The sequence below is a fragment of the Drosophila takahashii genome, chromosome 2R, assembly GCF_030179915.1.
Source record: "Drosophila takahashii strain IR98-3 E-12201 chromosome 2R, DtakHiC1v2, whole genome shotgun sequence".
Lineage (NCBI taxonomy): Eukaryota > Metazoa > Arthropoda > Insecta > Diptera > Drosophilidae > Drosophila > Drosophila takahashii.
In genome coordinates, this window is record NC_091679.1 from 38,225,412 (window position 1) to 38,246,627 (window position 21,216).

A 21,216-nucleotide genomic window follows, 5' to 3' on the forward strand; every position below is an offset into this window, starting at 1 on the left:
AATACCACCGTTCTTATCAATTTTCGCCAGGTGGTGTGATTTATGGGTGAGAGCACAAAGCCATTTGGACACCTCTTTGATAAGATCTTTTTATCACATTCTGTGCAGCATATGTTAATGTCATTATTTTCATCTGAGAAAATGTGGTAAGGTAAAATTGTCTATTCTAGTTTAAATAGTTTTAATTCGAACAAAGCCAATTAATATATTTGTTCAAGGCAGACTTTTTAGATACCATATTTCGATTAACTTTCCCCCGAGAGGGTGGATTTATTTGTGGTTTATTATATATTTTTTAAAAACGTATAATATGATTTATAATACAAGTATTCCAAAAATGGATATTTTTAGTTAAAAGTAAACATTTTTAAAGTTGTACATATTCTCTTTGTTGGAGCTTTTTACCGAATTATAAACCCCACAAAACAAATAGTATAACATTGTAGGATTGCTTGTCTTTTGGCTAAGATTGCTTTCGGCCCAAAAGTAGGCAACAGAGTTTGGTCTACATGGTTTAGTAGAAAATATAGTCTCTTGAGCCAGAACTCCCAAAACTTCACCAAATTGGTGAGTAGGCTTGAGCGACAGGTCGGACTCAGGGTCCCGACCCGAAGTCAATTTCGTTTGGAGTCACACCAAAATTACCAGTGGATCGAAGAAGAAGTTAGTTGCAAGTGCAAAGATCAAAGTTACACAAATTAAAGGAAATCCATAATTTCCAAAATTCCCGGCAATCGCCGTTGCAAGTGGCTTAAAAACCAAAAAAACACAAGTGCTAAAGTGCCAACCCCTAGTGGGTAAGTTTTTTGAGTGCGAGAAGTTGATAAAGTGGTGTTTGAACGCCCTAATGTTTTTAGGTGGCACCTAATTACATAACCCCGGTCCGCCAAAAGCCAGGCTTGGGCGTATGAGGCGTCTGCAGAACGAAAGGCCAACCGGAAGCAATCTCAAAATCGCAAAAGGCCAACCGATCAATCAGCACCAGCAGCAGCAGCAGAATCCGAGATCCCTCAGCAGCAACCAAAGCGCCGAGAATTTGATATTTATATTTATATTATCTACATATTTATTCTACTTTCTACATCAACGTTTATATGTTGTAGAGTAGCCCAGTAGCCAGCGAAATTTAGGCTAGGGTCCATTTACCGGCAATACCGTCCGTAAGCCGTAGGGAAATATAGCCCAAGAAAAAAAAATGAATTAATCAACCCCTCAAATACAAAATCATTTCGAATTACATTTAAAACTTAAAGTTTCGAATTTTACGCGTCATTATACGCAACTAGAAGCAGATTGAAGCTGAATTTTAGTTTAAGTAATTTAAGAGAATAGTTATAATCAAGAGAGAAGGTCAATAACAGGAAAATATGCATTAGAGCTGAGCAGTCCCGTCTTCCCATGTACGTTTCCCTTCCCTCTCCCATGTCTTAACGGCAGAGTACCGTACCGCTGTAGAGTACGAGTAAGGCAAGTGAGAGTAACGCTAGCGATCTCTTATGTAGTTGAGGTTCTCTTTCACAGGCCCCCTTCGAGAAGCGCTTCTTCGTGGGAAAACAAAGTGAGTCGATTTAATGTCATAAGAATCTCAACTACCCTTTTTAAATAAAACAAAAGTCTAAAGAGAAAATTTAACTTGTTACAAAATTTAAAATTCACCCCTTCTAAATGCCGTACTAAAAAAAAAAAAAAACAAAAAAAAAAATGATGAAAGAAACTCCAAATTCCAAAATTTTTCTCCCATAAAACCCTACCCAACTCCCTGCTCAATAAAATAAAATTTTAAGTCTCACATATAATGGCATAATTTTACATGCCTACACCCATTATACCCGCTCTCTACATTTGTATTATTTCATGTAAAAGCTAGATGGTATATACATGAGCACTGAAATATTCAGCGATCGCTAAATTTAATTTTTATTCATTAAATTCGCATTTTTAAGTTCAATCTATATGTTAATCACTTCTTAGGATCCTAATGCTCTTGTTTAGAATTAATTTTTGTCAGTTAATAGGATTATTCTATGGTTAAAAATAAAATTTATAATGTCATCTAAAGTTGAGTAGAGTCAATAGGGAAGCCATGCGTCGTCGAATGTTATCTGTCGTGTAAAGTGTAGTCGCCTTTTTGGGATCGCCATATATATATCTGGTCGATGGTGATCATGGTAGGGAGGGCACGTCAGCACAAACAACCGCTGGCATAAAGGCACTACATCCTTGTTCGTCCTTGTCTGTCCTTTGCTAGTCAATAGTCCGGTCCATTAGTCCTGCGGAGATCCTCGTACCCTTTAGCACGCGAAGTAATAAGATTTTGTTGTTTGTCTATAGAGCAAGTAGCAGCGTTCCTAAAACCTATCCCCGACCCCCCTCTACTGGTAACTCATGCCGGAACCAGCGCGTGCTCAACGTAGGCTACAAATTACACCAGCTCTCGAAACGTAGTTCGCTACAGTATTCTAATATATAACAATAAACTTATTTGGCGCCCAAACGTGTGTGGCCCGATTCTGTCATGGCGACAGATCGATCCGGCAAGGCCAGATCCATAAAAAGAAAAAATATATTTATTTAAAACCGTCAGTAACATCAGACGTTAGTCAAGAGAATCTCCACAGCATTCATCCTCTAGATTAGGTGCGGCGAGGAGTGATTTACGGATCAAAACTCCTTGCATACTATTAGGCCGCTGGAAAAGTTTTAGCTATTTAGCTTTAACGCCGCTACCTAATTAAACTTACGCATAGGGCGTTGTTTATTGGCTTAATAAATTTGCCATCCCGTCTTTTAGCGTGGGAAGTATTAATTTTTTTTGTACTGAAGTTTAATATAGAATTGTACAGAACACTTGTTGCCGGTTGCCTGGTGTATCTGGTATAGTCTGTGTTTTATGCGAAGTTCAAGAATTTTATTAATACCAGATGTTAAATGTAAGATTAAGAGTCTGTTTTCGAGAATCTGAACAATAGGAGCCGGATGTTGCCGTTTTGCCATGCGGTGAACCGATTAAGTAGGTATTTTCGTTAATAGATCGTCATCTGAAAACGATATCTTTCACCTTTCTAGTCAAATTTTATTTTGTAATTTATTTTTGTTTTGCGTATTAATCTTTTTGTAGTGGAGTTTTAGGCGGAATTGTACAGAACACTTTTGGCCGTTTGCCTGGTGTGTCTGGTATAGTCTGTATATAATACAAGTTGCAAAAAGTTATTTGATACAAGATGTTAAATGTAAGATTAGTGAATCTGTTACATGGAAATCCATATATTACAGGAGCCTCTTGTTGCCGTTTGCCTTGAGGTGAACCTTTTTATTGTTTTTGTGTAATAGTTCGTCATCTGAAAACGTCATCTTCCACTTGTAATTCCATTTTATTATTAAAAATTTTTAGAGTCAATAGTATTAAATTTCATTACCGACAGGGCTTAGCAGGACAAGGAACTTTACAAAAAGATAGCAGAAAACGATTGCATGGCACCCCAAATTTTGAAAGTTTTATTCTGATTTTTTTTCGATTAATTATTTATTTATTTATGTTTTGTTTATTTATTATTTTTGCTTACTATTATTTATTTATTTTATTTATTTATTTTTATTATTAGCTAGATATTTTTTTTAATTATTATTGCAAGATTCCGGAGCTGTAGGTTTTGTTGAAATGTCCCTAGCACACAGCACAGAAGATCTAAATAAAATAGTAGAGAACGTTTGTCAGATCTGCGCAAAACCTATTTCCTTTCCGATCCAATTGCTACACGCAAGGTGCGGTCACGATTTTCACCGAAATTGCTTCGCTACAAAAGCGGGGAAAACAAAAATCTGTCCTGTCTGCTCTAGCTCACTATCATTCGCATCAGCGGAGAATTTAGCAGTTGATACTCCAACTAAACCTTCTGGCTCGAGAACCAAAACTCCAATAGTGCCACTTAACGTAGTAACTAGGTCGAAAGCTAATCAAGGCAAACCATCAAGCGACATCACAATGCCTACTGGTAACGACCAACAACCGCCTTCAGCCCCGACTGAACCTCCAACTGATTTTCAGTCGGCAATGGCCGAAACTATCAGGGTAGCCATTTCAGAAGCCTTAACGACTGCATTGGCCCAGCAAACAAAATGTTTCGCTGATGCTTTGGCGCAACAAACAAGAACCATGACCCAAGCGTTCGCAGGGAATTCGCAAGCCCAAGCGGCAAATTTTTCGCCTAACCAGATAATGTTAGACCCGATGTATAACCAAGGTAATACCGATCCTCAAGGTCCACCAAATCTAGGTCAGAATCGTAGTAGCAATTATTCGCCTGCATCAGCAAGCAGCTCCTTAAGGCCAGATAAGATTGCTCAAATCATGGTTGGTTGGAAGCTACGCTTCTCAGGAAAAGGGCCAATGACTGTCGAAGACTTTATATACAGAGTAGAAGCTTTAGCCGGACAATCATTGGAGGGAAATCTTGAGCTAGTGGCTCAGAATGCTAATTTGCTGTTTGACGGAATCGCGAGCGATTGGTATTGGCGTTTTCATAAAAGCGTATCTGCAGTGCATTGGTTCGAGTTAGTTGAAGGACTTAAAGGCCAATTCAAAGACGATAGAACTGACAGGAACATTCGAGCGGAAATAGACCAAAGGAAGCAACGGGGAAACGAAACTTTCGATGATTTCCATAGGATAATCGCTGCCCTTGCAGATAGACTGTCGCAACCAATGTCAGAGCAAGCAATGGTTGAAACTTTGCGGGCGAACCTCCTTCCAGAAGTCCAACATGAGATTTTGTATGAGCATACCCGAACTGTGCAAGAATTAAGACGACTAGTAAGGACCCGAGAAATTTTTATGCAAACCGTAGGAAAGCCGCAAGGATTTACACCGCGCCACGGACCACCCAGGAGGCAAGTCTGTGAGGTGCAATGTCAGGTAGAGACAGTAACAGAGAGCGAAGAGTCAGATGAAGATCAAGAGTTAGCGGCCATAAATCTGCGATGTTGGAACTGTAAAGAAAAGGGACATCCACATACCAAGTGCCCAGTACCGAAGCGGGTGTATTGTTTCGGATGCGGAGAAGACGGCCAGTACAGTCATACCTGCATCAAGTGCCACCCGACAAAAAACTCAGCAGAGCGTGCCACAAAGGCACGCAAACAGATGGTCTCGAAGGCAACGATGACCGACCAACCAGATTCACTTCACTAACCCCAAAACCAAAATCAACTGTCCAGATTTCTTCCAAAACTGAGTTAGAGAGCAATCATACCACTCGTTCAACAAGCCGTAGGGACAATTACAAAAGTTTAAAAAAGAAAGAACGCAAGCTGTTGCTCTCAGCCATAGTGGGGCAACTTAACGATTTCAGGCCTTACGCGCAGGTTGAAATTTTGGGCAAAATGGTAGTTGGTTTACTGGACACTGGAGCGTCAGTCAGCTGCATAGGTGGGAGTCTGGCTGCAGAGCTACCAGAACTAAATATAAAATACTCTAGAATAACAGCAGGAATTCGAACAGCAGACGGGCAATCCCAACCGATAAGTGGTCGGCTAACTACAGAAGTGTCCTTCCGGGGCGAAAAGAAAACACTAACCTTCTATATAGTACCATCCATAGCAGGAGATTTGTATCTAGGAATAGATTTTTGGAAGCATTTCCAGTTATTACCCGAAGCCTTCCGGGGCAACAATCCAATAGTGGCAGCATTAGAAGAGTCAATATCTCGTGAGCTCTTGCCTGACCAGCAGCAAGCGCTACTTCGTGCAATTAAGCTTTTCCCGTCGTACGCGGCGAAAGGTCTGGGAAGGACCCAACTACTCTCACACTCCATTGATGTGGCTCAAGCAAAACCCATAAAACAAAGGCACTATGCGGTATCTCCGGCAACGGAAAAACTTATGTATGCGGAACTGGATAGGATGCTAGAGCTAGGTGTAATAGAGGAGTCGTCCAGCGCTTGGTCCTCACCAGTAGTTCTGGTCCAGAAACCTGGCAAAGTAAGGCTGTGTATTGATAGCCGAAAGCTGAATGAAGTGACGGTTAAAGACGCATATCCAATGCCACTTATTAATGGAATTTTAGGTAGGCTCCCAAAAGCAGAATTCATAACTAGTTTGGATCTAAAAGACGCCTTTTGGCAGATCCCGCTAGATGCTAATTCAAGGGACAAAACAGCATTCACAGTGCCGGGAAGACCCCTCTATCATTTTGTTGTTATGCCCTTTGGGCTATCTAATTCTCCCCAGACTATGTGTAGGCTAATGGATAAGGTGATCCCAGCGTCTCTAAGGAACGAGGTGTTTGTGTACTTAGACGACTTACTAATAGTCTCAGATACTTTTGAAAGACATATAGAAGTTCTGAAAGAGGTTGCGTCTCACCTTCAAAATGCCAAATTGACCATAAACGTAGAAAAAAGTAATTTTTGCATCAAGGAGGTTAAATACTTGGGACATGTGATTGGCCATGGAACCGTAGGCACAGACCCAGATAAAATATCCGCGATTCTTGAGTTCCCTAGCCCTCGCTCCATGAAACAGGTTCGCCGTTTCTTAGGAATGACGGGTTGGTATAATAAATTCATAAAAAACTTTGCCGCGTTAGCTTCTCCAATTACCGATACGCTCAGAAACAGAAAGAAATTTGTTTGGACTGAGGAAGCTCAACGAGCTTTTGAAATCTTGAAAGAACACATGTGTACGGCCCCTGTGTTGCATAGCCCAAATTTTGACGCTCCATTTTCCATCCATTGTGATGCAAGCAACACTGGAGTGGGCGCGGTTCTAATGCAGGACGACGCCGAGGGAAACGAAGTTCCAATCTCCTTTATGTCCAAGAAACTAAACAAATGTCAATCAAATTACACAGTCACAGAAAAGGAGTGTTTGGCAGCTGTTTTGGCGGTAAAAAAATTCAGGGCATATGTGGAGGGACAAGAGTTCACAATTATTACCGATCACGCGTCCTTAAAGTGGCTAATGTCCCAGGGAGACCTCAGTTCTCGTCTTGCACGATGGTCCTTAAAATTGCAGGGATTTAAGTTCAAAATCAGCCATAGAAAAGGAAGTCAAAATGTAGTACCAGACGCCTTGTCAAGGACTTTTACGGAAGACCTTTCGGGCTTGGAAATATCTAGTTTAGTGGATATGGATGCCAGTGAGTTTAAAGGGAAAAATTACGAAGATCTAAAAGCAGCTATTTCCACAGGAGTACAACAATTAGGTGAGGTTAAGGTCAGCAACGGATTTGTTTATCGTCGCGCTGAGCACGCTGCAGACGAGAAAGTGGCAGATGAATCCTGTTGGAAGCTGTGGCTGCCTAAAGAGCTAGTTCCAGATTTGTTAAAAAAAACGCATGAAGATCCCTTAGCAGCACACTGTGGCATAGCCAAAATGTTAGAAAACTTGAGAAGATATTTCTATTGGCCAAATTTAGCGGTAGATGTAAAAGATTTTGTCAATAGGTGCGAAGTGTGCAAGACAACAAAGCATCCCAGTCAGACTTTGAGACCAGCCTTGGGAAATACTGGCCAATCTGAAAGGATTTTTCAAAGGCTCTACGTTGACTTTTTAGGGCCGTATCCGCGTAGCTCGGAAGGGCATATAGGGCTTTTTATTGTAGTCGATCATGCTTCAAAGTTTCCCTTTCTGAAAGCCGTAAAGAAATTTACCACAGAGGCTATTCTTCCATTCCTTGAAAAAGAAATCTTCCATTGTTTTGGCGTACCGGAAACTATTATTTCCGATAATGGAGTGCAGTTCAAATCAGTGGCGTTCAACGCTTTACTTGAGAGATATGGGATCGCACACTCCTATACGGCGATTTACGCTCCACAAGCCAACGCCTCAGAAAGGGTCAATAGATCGGTGTTAGCTGCCATCAAGGCGTACATAGATCCGAGTCAAAAGAACTGGGATAGTAAACTTAGTAGCATCTGTTGCGCGTTGAGGTCAAGTTTTCATTCGGCCATAAAAACGACACCGTACAGAATGGTTTTTGGGCAGCACATGGTAGTAGATGGAAAATCATATAAAATCATTAGGGAGCTAGGATTGCTAGAGGATAGAAATGTACAGTTCAGTAAGGATGACTCGCGAGACATAATAAGGCGTACGGCTCAGGATTCGATGGAAGCCCAAAGGGAAAGGAATGAAAGGGCTTATAACTTGCGGAGCCGAATTGTGTCTTACAGACCGGGTCAAGAGGTCTTTCGCCGGAACTTCCAGCAAAGCAACTTCGCAAAGGGTTTTAGCTCAAAGCTAGCACCGGTTTTTATAAAGTCTAGGATCCGAAAAAAACTGGGTTTGGCCTATTATGAAATTGAGGACCTCCAGGGAAGGTTAATTGGCAAATACCACGCGAAAGACTTGCGACAATAAGACAAGCTGGGATCTCCCTTGTGTCGATAGCTCACCCCAAGTGAGATTTTGGTGGGGGGGAACTGTAGGATTGCTTGTCTTTTGGCTAAGATTGCTTTCGGCCCAAAAGTAGGCAACAGAGTTTGGTCTACATGGTTTAGTAGAAAATATAGTCTCTTGAGCCAGAACTCCCAAAACTTCACCAAATTGGTGAGTAGGCTTGAGCGACAGGTCGGACTCAGGGTCCCGACCCGAAGTCAATTTCGTTTGGAGTCACACCAAAATTACCAGTGGATCGAAGAAGAAGTTAGTTGCAAGTGCAAAGATCAAAGTTACACAAATTAAAGGAAATCCATAATTTCCAAAATTCCCGGCAATCGCCGTTGCAAGTGGCTTAAAAACCAAAAAAACACAAGTGCTAAAGTGCCAACCCCTAGTGGGTAAGTTTTTTGAGTGCGAGAAGTTGATAAAGTGGTGTTTGAACGCCCTAATGTTTTTAGGTGGCACCTAATTACATAACCCCGGTCCGCCAAAAGCCAGGCTTGGGCGTATGAGGCGTCTGCAGAACGAAAGGCCAACCGGAAGCAATCTCAAAATCGCAAAAGGCCAACCGATCAATCAGCACCAGCAGCAGCAGCAGAATCCGAGATCCCTCAGCAGCAACCAAAGCGCCGAGAATTTGATATTTATATTTATATTATCTACATATTTATTCTACTTTCTACATCAACGTTTATATGTTGTAGAGTAGCCCAGTAGCCAGCGAAATTTAGGCTAGGGTCCATTTACCGGCAATACCGTCCGTAAGCCGTAGGGAAATATAGCCCAAGAAAAAAAAATGAATTAATCAACCCCTCAAATACAAAATCATTTCGAATTACATTTAAAACTTAAAGTTTCGAATTTTACGCGTCATTATACGCAACTAGAAGCAGATTGAAGCTGAATTTTAGTTTAAGTAATTTAAGAGAATAGTTATAATCAAGAGAGAAGGTCAATAACAGGAAAATATGCATTAGAGCTGAGCAGTCCCGTCTTCCCATGTACGTTTCCCTTCCCTCTCCCATGTCTTAACGGCAGAGTACCGTACCGCTGTAGAGTACGAGTAAGGCAAGTGAGAGTAACGCTAGCGATCTCTTATGTAGTTGAGGTTCTCTTTCACAGGCCCCCTTCGAGAAGCGCTTCTTCGTGGGAAAACAAAGTGAGTCGATTTAATGTCATAAGAATCTCAACTACCCTTTTTAAATAAAACAAAAGTCTAAAGAGAAAATTTAACTTGTTACAAAATTTAAAATTCACCCCTTCTAAATGCCGTACTAAAAAAAAAAAAAAACAAAAAAAAAAATGATGAAAGAAACTCCAAATTCCAAAATTTTTCTCCCATAAAACCCTACCCAACTCCCTGCTCAATAAAATAAAATTTTAAGTCTCACATATAATGGCATAATTTTACATGCCTACACCCATTATACCCGCTCTCTACATTTGTATTATTTCATGTAAAAGCTAGATGGTATATACATGAGCACTGAAATATTCAGCGATCGCTAAATTTAATTTTTATTCATTAAATTCGCATTTTTAAGTTCAATCTATATGTTAATCACTTCTTAGGATCCTAATGCTCTTGTTTAGAATTAATTTTTGTCAGTTAATAGGATTATTCTATGGTTAAAAATAAAATTTATAATGTCATCTAAAGTTGAGTAGAGTCAATAGGGAAGCCATGCGTCGTCGAATGTTATCTGTCGTGTAAAGTGTAGTCGCCTTTTTGGGATCGCCATATATATATCTGGTCGATGGTGATCATGGTAGGGAGGGCACGTCAGCACAAACAACCGCTGGCATAAAGGCACTACATCCTTGTTCGTCCTTGTCTGTCCTTTGCTAGTCAATAGTCCGGTCCATTAGTCCTGCGGAGATCCTCGTACCCTTTAGCACGCGAAGTAATAAGATTTTGTTGTTTGTCTATAGAGCAAGTAGCAGCGTTCCTAAAACCTATCCCCGACCCCCCTCTACTGGTAACTCATGCCGGAACCAGCGCGTGCTCAACGTAGGCTACAAATTACACCAGCTCTCGAAACGTAGTTCGCTACAACATCCCTCGCATAAAATGAGGGTATTTTACTAGTGCGTCGACTCTAGCAAACAATGTCGGGCATAAAAAGTCATTTTCATGTTGTTATGGCCAAAGTGCAGAAATTCTGAAAATTCATCTTTTCAATTTCGCCCCCCACCAGCACTTTTATGCAAACTCTCGTTTTTGTTGCTGTCAATTTCACAGATTAATGCGCACACATTTCAACGCCAAAGTCGGCAGAAACATTTATTATTGACAATGGCCAAAAGTTTTGCCATTCGCTTTGCCTTCTGGCCAACATCCTTCTTCTGACCAGACGGCGAAGCGACAAAAATTGATTTACAGTATAGATATTTTAATCATCAAAGCTCTTGGCTGTTAGTTCTTAGTTACATGCTATTCCATTCACCCCCGAAAAATCAAATTTATGGGCCACGTCGAAGGAAGAGAAGCGTCTGCCCCAAAAACACACAATTTATGGCCTTACATTGGGCGAATGGGCGGTGGGTGGTAAATGGGGGCGTGGCAGCCTGTTGAGTAAGTTTTCGGTGTTATTTCTATGCGAATAAGAAGCTTTTCCGGTGGCCTTCGGGCTGTTTACTTTCAGGAGTTGTATTTCGCGTGGTCGCAAAAAGGTTTCCCTGGTACTTTTTGGCAAAGACTTAGAAACTCAATTTAAGCACCCTTCCCGCAACTAATAACTTTTGCAAGAACTTGAAAATTATTGATCGGTTATGGAAAATATTTTATAGGAATTTTGGTAGTCGCAAATTCGTTGTACATTTAATTTGATTCCCAAAAAGCCTTAGAATGGAAACAAGATATTAGAAATATTAATATTGAATAATAAAATTTTTTAGTATATATTGACATTAAACAAGTATGGAATAATCTACGAAATAATCATCTTTCGTTGCAATAATTATCTTTCGAGTTTTCAGGAACTGCGGTTCCCTTATCACTTTGCGGCTTTTGTAGCATTGCATATTTTGCTTTTTTAAGGCTTATCATTAAAACCACTTTAATTGTTCGGTGAGAAAAAGGCTCGACCACTGCAGTCTGTGGTTTAAATTGTGTTTTATATATATTTTTCTGGACTGCCAGTTGGATATAAAAGACCTTCGCTTCATAGGCAAAATCACAGTTCTCCAACTGGGTTTGTTGAGTGAAGTTTAAAGTGCACTTCTGAAATAACAACCATGACCAATACGGATCTGAAAGCCCTTGAGCTCCTTTTCCAGCGACCTCTGGAACCGGCGTTCACCACTCGTGACTCGGGTAAAACCGTTCTGGAACTGCCCGATAGTTTCTACACGGATCGCTATCGCAATGATTCCGAGGAGGTGGGCAATCGGTTCGCCAAGGATGTGGACCTGAAAATCCCAATCCAAGAGTTGTCCAACGTTCCCAACCTGGACTTTACCAAAAAGGTTGGCTTGAAGGATCAGTTCTCCTTGTTTAACAATCGCCATCGGGATATCGCCAGCGAGCTGATCACTATTTTCATGGGTGCCCCGAATCTCAGGCAATTCGTATCCCTCTCCGTTTACACCAAGTAAGTATTACATATTGCTTTTACTTTTTACTGGTTAAATGGGGAATACTTGTTCTTATTTTAGGGATCGTGTAAATCCTGTATTGTTCCAGTACGCCTATGCTGTGGCAATTGCCCATCGTCCAGATACGAGGGAAGTGCCTATTACCAACATCTCTCAGGTCTTCCCAAGCAACTTCGTTGAGCCTTCGACCTTCAGGGTATGTTTATGTTATTTAAATAAAAAAATTTCACAAAATAATTAGAAACAAAAACAAAAAAAATATTTCTTAACTCTTGATAAACTTATGTAAATGTGTGAGAATGAGAATTAATTTTTTAAAATTTAAATTTTCTATAAAACTAATGGTATTGATATATTATCTTCTTTCGCAGGATGCCCGTCAGGAGGCCTCTGTAATTGGGGAGAGCGGCGGTCGAGTCCATATAGATATTCCGCGCAACTACACGGCCTCGGATCGCGAGGATGAGCAGCGCCTGGCCTATTTCCGCGAGGATATCGGCGTGAACAGCCACCATTGGCACTGGCACTTGGTCTACCCCACCACCGGACCCCGTGAGGTGGTCAACAAGGATCGTCGTGGCGAACTCTTCTACTACATGCACCACCAGATCCTGGCCCGCTACAACGTGGAGCGTTTCTGCAACAACCTGAAGAGGGTGCAGCCACTGAATAATCTGCGTGTCGAGATTCCTGAGGGTTACTTCCCCAAGATCTTGTCCAGTCTGAACAACCGCACCTATCCGGCTCGAGTGACCAACCAACTGCTGACTGACGTGAACCGCGATGATGCGACTATTGAGATCTCTGATGTGGAACGCTGGCGCGATCGCGTGTTGGCTGCCATTGATCAAGGATACGTCGAGGATGTGAGTTCTTAGAATATATCTACAGGATTAATTAACAATTTCTCAGAAAAAAAATCATTATTTTTTTCTCGATCTCAAAGATGGATTTAATCTCAAAATTAAGATGAATTCGTCTTGAAAAACAAAATCAAGACTACTTTTGTCTCTGCTTCCAAATTGCTTTATCTTAAAATTGTAACTCATGAATATTCTTTTCTTCATTTCAAGAATTTTTCTTCTCAAATAAGAGAGAAAAGTTAGTCTTGAATTATTTTCGTTCCCAATTTTTAAATTTGTTCCATTTTTTCTGACTTTTGACTTTTCTTTTTCCTTTTTTTTTGAGTGTTTAAACTCTTCTTTTTCCTTTTTTTAGCCCTCTGGCAACCGTACGCCATTGGACGATGTTCGTGGCATCGATATCCTGGGCAACATGATTGAAGCCAGTCCAGTTGTATCTGTCAACTATAACTTCTATGGCAATCTGCACAACGAGGGTCACAACATAATCTCCTATGCCCACGATCCCGATCAACGGCACTTGGAGTCCTTTGGTGTGATGGGCGATGTGACCACGGCGATGAGGGATCCGATCTTCTACAGGTGGCACGGATTCATTGACTCGGTGTTCAACAAGTTCAAGACTCGCCTGGACCCCTACAATGCTGCTCAGCTAAACTTCGATGGTGTTAGCATTGACTACATCGAGGCCAAGATTGGCGTGGGTTCTGCCAAGGCCAACACCCTGCTGACCTACTGGCAAAAGTCGAGTGCCGATTTGGCAGCTGGTCTGGACTTTGGTCCCTCGGCCGATGGCAACATCTTTGCCTCATTCACGCATCTGCAGAATGCTCCCTTCACCTATACCTTCAATGTGACCAATAATGGAGCTAAAAGGACGGGAACCTGCCGCATCTTCATCTGCCCCAAGGTGGATGAGCGTAATCAGCCACTGCGACTGGAGGAGCAGCGACTAATGGCCATTGAAATGGACAAGTTTACTGTTGATTGTGAGTGTGAAAAAAATGGAAAATTCAAAAATGCTATAGAACTAAATTTTCCTAAAAGATAAAAAATTGTCGGAAAGTTATGTCCTTTAAAAAAACAAATTTAATTTACTTTAAAGTTTAAATGGTGTGTCTCTTAAAATGGTTAAAAGGTGTAAAGATTCCACACTTTATTAATTATTCCCAAAGGTTTAAAGAACTTCAGGTTTAAGCCAGTGAACTGTGATATTAACTAATAATCTCTCAGTTCCACCTCAGACAACCTCATATGATTTACTAACATATTAATTAATCCCCAGTGGTCCCGGGTGTGAACACCATTCGCCGCCAGTCGACGGAGTCCTCGGTGGCCATTCCCTTCGAGCGCTCGTTCCGGCCAATTGGAGCGGACTATCAGCCCAAGGCCGCCGATGAGCTGGCCCGCTTCCGCTTCTGCGGCTGTGGGTGGCCACAGCACCTCCTGCTGCCCAAGGGCAACGCCCAGGGAATGCTCTTCGATCTGTTCGTCATGATTTCCGACTACTCGCAGGACGCCGTTCAGCAGCCCAACACGTAAGTGGTTTAGGGTGGCATTCACCCAATTTCCCATCATCAGCTGACCTTCTCCTCTTTCATCTCCTTGTCGCCCATTAGAGTCAATGATGCCTGCAGCACGGCTTACTCGTTCTGCGGTCTGAAGGATAAGCTGTATCCCGACCGACGCACCATGGGCTATCCCTTCGACAGGCGACTGCCCAATGCCAATCTCACCGAATTGGTCGGCGCCTTCGGCAACATGGCCAAGACCGATTTGAGGATTGTCTTCAACGATCGCGTGATTGACAAGGCCTAGGTGATTGAGAATATAATTTTCAACTGCCTTTAGGGATCAACGAAACAGGACTTGAAAAGGAATAACTCTTGGAACCTGAAACTCTCTATAAATTTACATCTACAAAAAAGTGCGTCTCCATTTGGTGTTTTATCGTTTAAGATTATATTTTATTAAAATAAATATATTATATGCAAGCATAAATCTAAAAATATTTTAACATTTTATATATTCTATTTTCCGACAAGACTCAATATACCAAGGTATCATCCTCATGACAGCTTTAGTACATTTTTATTTATTACTCTTTCGAGGCAGAAAAAAGATTACTCGCCTGTGTTGGCCTTAATATTCACAGACAACTGACACTGAAGCCAGCCAAGGATACGATAAATATTTACTCATATAAGAAATCCTCGTCTAGGTATATTTGCTGGCCAAATATTTGCTCTACACTCAGAAAAAAAATCGCCCTGAATTTTAGAAAATCGCCATACTTTTTAAGCCAAAGGCAGCTCGCCTTGCCTTTTAGAAAAAATATTTCTAAAAATTAGAAAAAAAATTTCTTAAATTTAGGGTTAGTTTTTGCAAAATTGAATAAGAAGAAGAAAAAAAAATCGGGGAATCGGGAGTTATGCCGACTGGGTGGAGTCTGTCGGTGTGGGGTGTTGTTGTTGGGGTTCTCGTTTTTCAACTTATTTTTCTCTCCTCTATTTAAACACATGGATGACGTCACGATGCTTGTACACAAACACACTTTTAATCTTTAATTGTAACTGAAATAATAACTGAAATTATTATATTATTTATTAATGATAAGCATAAAAATCAAATAACTCACTATCTTGAGGAAAACATTTTGGTCGCACGCGAGATTCGAACCCCTTACCTCACAGTTTGCAGTCAAACACTCTACTAGCTGCGCCAGGGAAGCATCACGAGAGGCGCTGTACAAAGTACATTCTCATTCTGTTCTCCTGGGTTCTAGGTTTATACCCTTATTTATCCATTATGTGTGTGTTAGCTTACCTAAATCCTTATTTGTATTAAAGTATACATTTTAATGCGCAAAAAAAAAAAAAAAGACGCAAAAAATGTCCGCCTCGACGTGGGATCGAACACACGCTTCCGAATATAAGCGTAGAAAACAAATAATCCGCTCGCATTAGACCCCTAGGCTACCGATTGGGCCAATTTTCAAAAATGTAAGGCGATTTTTTCTTAGTTTGAAAGAAAAATTTCTGAATAACAGAAAATTTTTCTAAAAGTGGATAACAAGAGGAGTTGATCTAATCAGGGTAAGTTTTTCTTATTATTTAGAAAAATATTTCTGAAAAATAGAAATATTTTCTGAATTTCAAGGCGATTTTCAAAGTATGGCGATTTTCTAAAATTTAGGGCGATTTTTTTTCTGAGTGTAGATTATTGAATATTATTTATGCCAAAGAAATACAGATACACAGCCGCTGAAGGGCGTTTATTTGTCATAGACAGACACGCCCACAACAGGGCGAACTAATCCTATTAGACTTCAAAGCGGTTTGCCCGACAAACTTTGCGGATTGCCCGTGTCCAGGAGGCCTTGACTTTCCACCCACCACCACCCAAGAATATTGAAGAAAAATAGGAAGACATCTTAACAAACAAGGGGAAAAAAACCCCGCTGCACGTGTTGCGCTTATTAATTTTCGGCATTTACCGGGTCGAGGACTTTAATTAGACATCCACTAGATGGGGATAAAGTTCTGGACTTCGAATTAGGAAAAGACAACCAACAGCTGCCGCTAACAAATTGATTTTTAATAGATTTTTATGACTGCTATCGAGGACCAACGCAGCTTAATGATGGCATCAGTTCGCGCCACATGACGTATACGTGATGAAATTGAGTTTCTGACTGCAGTCACTAATTGGGTTGATTTGCAGAAAGAAGGAAGTATCTTTACATATGTAAGTCATTAAAAAGTAAGCTTAAAAAACACATGTTCATCCTAGATCCCCACTTATTAAAATCAAAATGTAAATGTTAGCTAGCGCACACGCTTAAAGCGCAAACTTTTTCATGTCGAAAGATAAATAAAACGGCAACATTTTATATTATCTCCTGCTTTAAAGCGAGTTCAATGCGCCCAAACAAAAAGTTGGGGCCAATGTTGACAGGCTACTGCTACGCAATTTAATCTCTTTTGTTGCCTCGAACTGGGCTTTTTTATTTCTTTTCAAAGTTGCATATTTTATGACCGTGTTTTTTGTATACGTACTGTTGCAACTGGTGTAAACTTTCCCTTAGAATTCAAATTAAATTACAGCAGGCCGGTCAATTTGTGGTACCCTAACGAAAAGTGAAGGCGTTTTGGCTTTGAGAGGATTTAAGTAAACATCCCCGAGGAAAGTAAATACACGTCTCAAACGTTATAAAAGGTAATAATAGTTGAAAGGAAAGGAAAATGAAAAGGAAAGAGAATGGGAATAAGAGAGAGAAAGTATTCCTTGCCCCGCAGCCACTTTTTTTATCACTTCTTCCTTTTTTCAATCATTAGACCTGGCCACAGGACATTCCCACTCACTTTCCTTGAATTTATTTATGTGGGTAAATTGTAGAAAATTAAAAAATAGACAAAAATACAGGGCAAGGCAAAAAAGTTGCCAAGTCCGCTTTAATTTATTTTGGTAGCCGCAGGGCGGGAAATTCGTGCGGTTTTTTCTGTAGCGAGAATGGGAAAAGCTGCCACTTAGGCATAACTTTGGCTTTAGCTTTGGGTCGTTTTTCCCATATGCTGTTGGGGGAACTTCGGCTGTTTGCTGTTATTGTTGCCATTAATGCTGCTGACTTTGGCTTCCCCCCTTTTTGGTTTAAGGGTTTGTACAAATATTTGCTTGGGTACTTGGCATATTAGCATACTTTTTCCCAACCAACCACGTATGTAATAATTTTAAATAATGGGTTTTCGGGAAAAGTTTGACTCTGATTAGGACAGCAACAAGGCTATGAAAATTAATCGACGGGCTAATGCAGCATATTTGTTTACTGCATGCGATCTGCGCAATTGATTGCTTAATTTCTGTAAAATTTCCATTCAATCAAATGTGAAGCCCATTAAAAAGTCAATCAGACGTGAATGCAAAGCAGCCCACCAAATACACGCACATGGCATATTCTATTGTGCAAACCGACCTTGCCCCAATGCACTTTCTACTATGTGTATAATATATATAGATATAGTATATGCACGTGTCTGTTTCTGTGGAAAGTAAAATCTGCAATTTGTAAACTTCATTTGGCGTGGCAAAAAGTGGATGATCTTGGGTGCATTCTTTAACGTCTATTATGTTAATTTATTTGTAATTCGATGAGAATTTTAAGGGTTTAACATATACAGTGGGGAGCAAAAGTGATTCCATGTTCAGAATATGCATGTTTGACAGATCATAAAACGTAAACCAATGAAGCAAATGAAACAAACTTTTTTTTTCTCGATTCCTTATTTAATTTGTAAGAATCAAACTTAAATACCTCAATAATACAAAAAGAAATGTAAGAGAGAAAATTAAAACACAAAAACAGAAGGCATGTACTCAGTTTTGCACCTTTTATGAAAAATTGTAAAAAAATATCAAATTAATATTTGGTCCAAAGACCCTTATTGTCTATTACATTTTTTATGCGCTTTGGCATACTCTCAACTAAATTCTGTAAAATTTTTATTCGGAATTTGGTTCCATTCAATCTCCACGCGTCTCCAGAGATCGTGGAGGTTGCATGGGGCCGATTGATACTGCCCGAGCCGTCGCTTCACAATTGACCATAAGTTTTCAATTGGATTGAGGTCGGGACTTTGAGCTGGCCACTCCATGACCTTAAACTTTTGTTTTGCCAACCATTCTTTTACAATTTTCGCCGTGTGCTTGGGATCCCCATCCTGTTGGAAAGTGATTTCTCCTTCAGGATAGGCAGTCTTATCGAGAAAATTGGGAAGACGGGTTTTTAAAATGTTTAAATAGTCCTCTTTTAGCATTATCCCATCAATTTTGTGCAACGGCCCAACGTGCCACCATGTGAAGCACCCCCAAGCCATTATATTTCCTCCTCCATGCTTTACGGTTTGCTTTACATGATGTCTCTGAAGCTTGTCACCGGGCCTATGCCAATAATACTGCTTGCCATCCGACTGGAAACGGTTAAACTTGGATTCGTCCGACCAGATAACACGTTTCCAGTCTTCTATAGTCCAGTTTTTGTGTGTCTTTGCAAATTTTAACCGAGCTCTAACATTTTTCTCGGATAGAGCTGGTTTATTTTTTTTAACAGAAGCGATATATCCAATTCTACCCAGTGCTCTTCTGGCTGTCCATCGACTAACGGTTTTATTTAACTCCTTAGAAGCCTCTTTTGGTGTTAAAAGCTTATCCTTCCTCATGTTGGACATCATAAGTCGAGCGTCAGAGTCCGTTAGAAGGCGGCGGCGACCATTCAATACGGTTTCGGAACAAACATTTTGTCTCTTTTTCACCTTGACCACCACTGACTGACTAATTTTCAGCTTCTCAGCAATTGTGCGTGTCGAACAACCACTTTTAGTCATGGAAACAATACTATTTTCGGTACCTCGCGATAATTTCTTCATTTTACAGATATAAATTGGAGACTAATTTCTTAATTCATTAAATCTACTTTGAACTATAAGAAATGTGCGATATTCCTCATTATGAAAACGAATAATAAGTGAAAAAGACATAACACGGTAAATCTGCAAGTATTGATGATAAGAAAATAGGGAGAGCAAAAACAAGTGCGAATAACGGAAGGTGCAAAACTGAGTACATGCCTTCTGTTTTTGTTTTTTAATTTTCTCTCTTACATTTCTTTTTGTATTATTGAGGTATTTGAGTTTATTTCTTACAAATTAAATAAGGAATCGAGAAAAAAAAAGTTTGTTTCATTTGCTTCATTGGTTTACGTTTTATGATCTGTCAAACATGCATATTCTGAACATGGAATCACTTTTGCTCCCCACTGTATATAATTTAATTCAACAGGACCATCTAATACTTGTACAAATTTTTAAATGCCAACTGTATAAATATTTTCTGTTTTTTTCTGATATAAAAAGTCTTGAAATAGTCCTACAAAAATCAGATGTATATCAGAACATATCCAACATAATAGATTCATTTAGCCCCAAGCACATGCTAACACATTGTTTGGTGCTATTTTTGTCGCCTGTACACATAAACATTGGAAGGGGGACCGAGCCTAATAATGCCTGCCTTATGCCAATGAAATAATAAATCAAATAATCCAGCTGGTCTGGACAAAACCAACCCGAGTGACTGGCTGAATATTATCCAGAAAATTAGCCTGAATTTGTACAACTAAGGTTAATATGTTAAAGATAATATTACAGCATATTTATTTTATTTTTCAAACTTTAATGAAATGATTTTTAAATATAAATACAATTATTTCAATTATTTTCTCAATTAAATTAATTAAAGCAAAATCGTAATGGTAATTGAAAGCTAATATTTCGAACTGCGCTGTCTGTTAAACAAACATATGGATATGTTTGCTCTGGCTGACATGCATGAAATCTGATTCTGATGTTGATTTAGACCTGGGTTCCTTTCCGCGAATAACGCAGCCCAGCCACCACAATGCGACTGACAGAGCGATGTCAAGTGAGTACTTATATTGTGATAGAACATCATCATTAGCATATTCTCCGTCGATTGCGATGCCGATGCCAAGAGTTCCTGGGCCCTGGAGCATGCTAATTGTTTGCAATTATGCTTTGAGTCAGCTTCGACTTCCAATGGAAATGGAATTGGAATTGGCAGCGTGAAATCAGTAGCGGCATCACTTGAATGCATTAAAATGTTGAAATGCTTCCTCGCATTCGCCCGCTCTTTTCAAGGGGAATTAGGTTAACCGCAGGAAATTCATTATTAATTGAAACGCCACAAGGTTTCCCACCATATTTAGATAATTGGAAAACCGCGGGCATGGAAGTCAATTTATAATTAATTGTTATTATTTAAAGCTTGATTTAAAAGCAATAAACGAGGACTACCTATTTATTGGCCGTAAATAATGTTTTAGGTTCGATTTAAATTTATTGAAATAAAAAGAAAGATAATTGTGAAATGAAACATTCACCTTCACCATTTAATGTTTAATGCTGCTGGTTATTGCCTACTAATAACAATTAAATTTAATTTATCTGAAACCTTTGAAGAGACTTACTCACTGATAATTTGGCATTTATTTTTGGAGCATGTTTATTTGCCACGCGCTGGCACGCCGACATCTACCTTTCGCCTTACCTTTCGGCAACGCTAATATTTAAATTAATTGCTAATAAACCATCAACGAATGTTTACACTTGGGCCAGCGACTTGGACAGTTCATCAGGGCAGAAACTGTGTTAATTTTATAATTCCTGCAGCATTGTTTATGGCCCCATTGGAATTGACTTAAACAAATCACTTTTATCTGGCCCCCTTTTTGCCTCAAATTCAGGTGGCAGTACTGCAAACGACAGCTGTGTTATTTTAGCGTCCAATGCGATACGTTGGGAAT

At 39.9% G+C, this 21,216-nt stretch overlaps 2 protein-coding genes across 4 annotated transcripts in view; one reads left to right on the forward strand and one right to left on the reverse strand.

Moving 5' to 3' along the window:
• Positions 1 to 21,216, reverse strand: part of Elk (Eag-like K[+] channel) — a 77,161-nt gene that overhangs the window by 45,617 nt on the left and 10,328 nt on the right. The window lies entirely within an intron of this gene.
• Positions 11,556 to 14,850, forward strand: PPO1 (Prophenoloxidase 1). Its single transcript, XM_017154749.2, has 6 exons — positions 11,556 to 11,972; positions 12,037 to 12,172; positions 12,348 to 12,842; positions 13,195 to 13,828; positions 14,125 to 14,377; positions 14,459 to 14,850. Exons 1-6 carry the CDS (start codon positions 11,617 to 11,619, stop codon positions 14,655 to 14,657), a joined length of 2,073 nt encoding a protein of 690 aa, XP_017010238.2. The 5' UTR covers positions 11,556 to 11,616; the 3' UTR covers positions 14,658 to 14,850.

Coding starts and splice junctions, on each gene's coding strand:
- PPO1 (XM_017154749.2), top strand. CDS start 11,617: ATGACCAATACGGATCTGAAAGCCCTTGAGCTCCTTTTCCAGCGACCT. Junction 12,843..13,194: donor ATCAAGGATACGTCGAGGAT/GTGAGTTCTTAG, acceptor TCCTTTTTTTAG/CCCTCTGGCAACCGTACGCC. Junction 14,378..14,458: donor GCCGTTCAGCAGCCCAACAC/GTAAGTGGTTTA, acceptor GTCGCCCATTAG/AGTCAATGATGCCTGCAGCA.